A 5,255-nucleotide genomic window follows, 5' to 3' on the forward strand; every position below is an offset into this window, starting at 1 on the left:
GCCGAAAAAAATATATGTGTTGCCTTAGGGAATTCTAAGATACCCATTCTTTTTATTTTTTTTTTATCTTTTTTTTTAACCGAGATATACCGGTAAAACCTTAGTGTGTCATATATGTTACACCATGCAGTAAGTTCCCTAAAGGAAAAACGCCAAAAGCGGTGGAAAACCGTCAAAAATCGGCCTAAATACCGCCAACCGCAGCACCTATGGTTTTGTGTCGCATCCTTGTCACATTTGACAACTACATACCAAATTTTAAGTCTCTAGCTCTTACCGTTCTCGAGATATTTTGTTTACAGACAGACAGACACACACACGGACCAATGAAAAGCACAAGTTTTGTATCTCTGATGTCTGATTTGCATGACTCTCAGTGCATGGTGTATCATCTGTGATACACAAACAAATTGGCGTTTTGCTAAGTTGCTATAATAATTGAAGTAAATCTGTTTGCGTTGTCTTATTTATGAAAGAACAAGAAATAGGACCATATTTTTTGCGACAGTAAAAATATTTACGGAAATACATCAAAACTTACCTTGAAAATCACAAAATCTTCCTCTGAAGACACCTGCTGGTTTTCACGACAAAAATGACCATATTTTTCTCAAATTCAAAACAAAGTGATAACTCTCTATCACAAAGTGTTGCCAAGTGTATAGAGAACCTCTCAGAATCAACAAAAATCAAAAAAAGTCCAACAGATCGCAGCAGTGGTATCGAAAAGTTCATGTATCATATGTGATACAGTATGAACTTAAGGGTTAAAGCGCCCTAATCAAACAGGTATGGTACGCACCTGGTGGAGGTTTTGAAGAAGTTGGACTCGCGGTTCATCAACTCGGATCGGAACTTGGTCATTTCGTCTTCCATCTTTCTCATCTCCGCGTCAAACCGTTCGCGGATGTTACTGAATTCAGAATCGATAACGCTGAAATCTCCCAGCTTGATCGGGATGTTACGCTTGCCACTATCTGCCATGGAGGTTAAACAAAGTCGCGGGAAAACGGAGGAAAAATCGGACACCGACAAGCACTCGCGGACCTCGACAACTTTTATGTAGAACTTCGCGTTTTTCTTGAAGTGCACAAAAGAGTTAGAAAGTTGTTGCAAAAAATTACCGAAATTTTCGGCGTTTAATTTTTTTTTTTTTTTTTTAATTTGGAGAAATGATTTGAATTTTTTTAAAAAACAATAAAAAGAGATATATCACTTTTAGTGTAACACACGAACTGCTTACGGCCAGAATCAACTGATAACTGAATCCACTGACGCTATTAGTGGCACTTGGCACTGACGATACAGACTATGGATACAAATCTACGCTCCCCACCAACTTGGAAACTATTAATATACCTCCGCAACAACACCAGAACACTAGCAGCAAAACTTTGAAAATATTTCAGTTTCGTGAGGGCGAGTATAGGGTAGGGAGGGGTGAATGGGCCGTGAGGGCGAGTGTAGGGTAGGGAAGGGTGAATGGGCCGCGCGGAGGGCACCGCGACCCTCTCGTAATTTCGGATTCTGCGTTATGAAAAGCAGACGTAAACATAGCGTGACGAATTTTCTTCTCTCTTCTCGAAACTCTCGTAAATTTCTCTTGTTTGTGTTTACCTACAGGACCGGCGTTATCTGCCCCAGTGGTGTAGTGGTCAAGATGCTCGCCTGGGAAACAGGAGGACGTGGGTTCGAACCCAGCCAAGGCATTGAGGCTGTTCGGGCGTAGTATCCGAAAACGCTCAAAGGTAACGTGACTATAACATGAGATTGTAAAGCCTGGCCTTGGCAGCTTATTCCCACTATTATTTTCTGGGATGTAATTGTACTAACTTTACACAAAAAGCCCACTCCGAGGCTTAGGTGTAGGGGCAAACAGCCCTAAAGGATGGGTTAAGCTTATACGAATTTAAGAAGCGTACGAACGCGGTGGTCAAAAACCTTCTTGTTCGTAAAACAGAGTCCATACCACCGTTAACCCCAAGTGTACACGTTCTGACTTCCTTGAAGTTCCTGTGCACTATAACACCCCGCCTTGCCCTAATAAAGATGTGAATGAATCGGATATAAGTTTAATCAATGAACGCATGGCTTCATTGATTAAACCTTATCGTAGTAGCATTGTAAAGTGTAACAAGGTCCAATGCAGTCAGTGATAATTATACTGAAGCTTGGCCTGGCGTAGGTACTACCAATGCCGCTTAGATTGTACCTGTCTATAGGGAGGTAACTAGCAGAATAGCACCCATCTGCTATTGCAAAGGATTCCCAGAAGCCCAGAACTTATAAATGGAAGTATTGTGTCACTTGTCGGTAGTAGCATTGTAAAGTGTAACAAGGTCCAATGGAGTCATTGCCAATTATACTGAAGCTTGGCCTGGCGTAGGTACTACCAATGCCGCTTAGATTGTACCTGTCTATAGGTAGGTAACTAGCAGAATAGCACTCATCTGCTATTGCAAAGGATTCCCAGAAGCCCAGAACTTATAAATGGAAGTATTGTGTCACTTGTCGTCCATTGATGAGGGACACACTGCAAGATGTTAAGATACAAACCCGGTCTCTGGCCCCCTAGCGGGACACACTGCAAGATGTTAAGATACGAACCCGGTCTCTGGCCCCTGTTGAAAATTCGCCCCAAATAAGGGCATCATTGTAAAAACAATCAAGAAATTCTTCACTCGTTTAATGATTTTCACTTCGAGAACAAAATAATAATACGTATGACCTCACAAATCCAATACGTGTAATAGATTATTGGAGACTCTTCTACCTACATACATACATAAGTAGATTCTACCTACATACATGACTTAAGAGAGAAACTTGTAGAAATGTTTTAACATTATAATAATTGCCAATGAGTCATCCTGAAGACTTGGCCACAATTTATACCATATATTCATATGTGTGACGTCATAGGCCGAATACACACTGGATCGTGCGGGCCACATTTATACCATAATATTCTTCATTATGTTTGTGTGAGAGATAGGCTGGATACACACGGGATTGTCTCGGCTAGTTTAGACTTTATTGCCAGGAATACACGTGGCAGCGAAGGTGTTGAGAGGTTTGATAGAGGCAACTGTAACTGCCAAGGTCTTATCGACCGAAATCGAAGAGAGAAGAAAGACAGGATAGGAGAAAGCCGAGAACGAAACTTATCCGTTTAGTATAAACTTCACCCCGGGCGGGAATCGAACCCGCGACCTAGCGCTTACAAGGCAGACGTGCTTACTCGGCTGGTTTTGTTTATTTTCTTATTTCTCATTTCTTCAAATAGGTACCTAGCTAATATTGTTTTCTGTTTCATTAATGATTTCTTCTCGATCTTCCTCTGCATTCTAGATTCCAATAGCGTGACTCATAATCTCATTCATATCTCCTATCTATAGCATCATCTATGTATCTTATAGCATCGTCTATGTGTATCCTATACTGCTATAGCATCATGTGGTGAAATTGTCACTTTCCGCCCATCAGTGCATAACATAGCGTTTATGTACCTAATACCTATGCAGTAAACATAAAGTCATTTCCGTGCTGTAGGCTCAATGGACACTCCGTCCATTACTCAATGGACACTACGTCCATTACTCACTGGACACTCCGTCCATTAGGCAAGGGACACACCGTCCATTACTCAATGGACACTTCGTCCATTACTCAATGGACACTACGTCCATTACTCAATGGACACTCCGTCCATTACTCAATGGACACTACGTCCATTACTCAATGGACACTCCGTCCATTACTCAATGGACACTCCGTCCATTACTCAATGGACACTCCGTCCATTACTCAATGGACACTCCGTCCATTACTCAATGGACACTCCGTCCATTACTCAATGGACACTCCGTCCATTACTCAATGGACACTCCGTCCATTACTCAATGGACACTCCGTCCATTACTCAATGGACACTCCGTCCATTACTCAATGGACACTCCGTCCATTACTCAATGGACACTCCGTCCATTACTCAATGGACACTCCGTCCATTACTCAATGGACACTACGTCCATTACTCAATGGACACTCCGTCCATTACTCAATGGACACTTGAAATGCTTATGGGAGTGTCTTTCATTAGGTCCCTCCCCATTTTAATGTAATAGTCAGCTCCGATAAAAGAGGAGTGGTTTTTCCTTTACTGTTGCTAAAAGGTGCTACTTTTTTACGAGCGCGTTTTCACTATTAAACCCAGCTAAAATGTACTATCGACGCAACAACTTGATAAAATCTGATGGTATTACTGATTAAAAACTACACAAATGGTTAATTAGACACTTTCTAACCGTTTCATTTTGTTGCGTATTCTTTTCAATACTGGGAAAGTTTAAAACGCAAGAAAAACCCTGTAGGAAATAAACATATTGGTCTGGTACGTCTTAAATACAATGAGGTATAATCACTAACAATACGTTTGTTTATTTACTGTTTCATATAGAACCATATAGGTCTTCGGGATTTCTAAAAAGTTGTCGCTAGTGTTTTCCGCAAAAGAATAAATGGACTTATAAAAAAGAGTTGATAAGAACTAGACACATTTAGTCCGAACAAACTCTACTCTCATTTTGCTTTTACTGGCTTTTGAATCTTGAATATTGGTTTGGAGAGGCTTTCTTCAATGAGCCCGTCGAGCAACAGGACTTAAGAATTGTTTTTTACCTGGTCCTTAACAAGTCAAACCCAGTCATACTAAGTTTATAAAGTGGGATTATATTTGTTTCGCGGAGATTCAATTATATTATAACTAGACCTCTGTTCAGATTAACAACATTGAGGAAAATGTTTTTATTTTATAAGATTTCATATTTTTTAGATAAGTAACTACAAAAGGAATGTTTATCCAATTGTAAAATCCATTTTTGAAACTGAGACGGCTCTTAGCTTGGAGCCTGGTTATAAATCACCAGTCCAGGATCACACCATATAACCCGTTGAGATTCCAAACGGGCAACAGGTCTGAAAGGGGAGAAAGGGAACGGATTTCCTGCCTCCACTTTAACTCATTACCGCCTCCCAGGTAACTCATTACCTGCCTCAACAGGTACACCTCATTACCTGCTCACAGGTAACTCATTACCTTGCTCACAGTAAACTCATACCCTGCCTCACAGGTAACTCATTACCCTGGGCCTCACAAGTAACTATTCCTGCCTCCACAGGTAACTCATTTACCTGCCTCCACCAAGTAACTCATTACCTGCCTCACAGGTAACCTCAATTACCTGCCTCACAGG

The 5,255-nt window shown here is 41.0% G+C and overlaps 1 protein-coding gene across 1 annotated transcript; it reads right to left on the bottom strand.

Annotated features, from left to right (window-relative positions):
- Positions 1 to 280: 280 nt before the first annotated feature.
- On the bottom strand, positions 281 to 1,367 carry LOC103521047. The gene has a single exon (XM_008486151.3). It carries the CDS (start codon positions 982 to 984, stop codon positions 778 to 780), a length of 207 nt encoding a protein of 68 aa, XP_008484373.1. The 5' UTR covers positions 985 to 1,367; the 3' UTR covers positions 281 to 777.
- Between the last annotated feature and the right edge of the window lie 3,888 nt (positions 1,368 to 5,255).

The sequence above is a fragment of the Diaphorina citri genome, unplaced genomic scaffold (genome assembly GCF_000475195.1).
Source record: "Diaphorina citri unplaced genomic scaffold, Diaci psyllid genome assembly version 1.1 scaffold4441, whole genome shotgun sequence".
NCBI lineage: Eukaryota > Metazoa > Arthropoda > Insecta > Hemiptera > Psyllidae > Diaphorina > Diaphorina citri.

What these genes read in the sequence shown, in the direction of transcription:
- LOC103521047 (XM_008486151.3), bottom strand. Translation starts at nt 984, where the DNA reads ATGGCAGATAGTGGCAAGCGTAACATCCCGATCAAGCTGGGAGATTTC.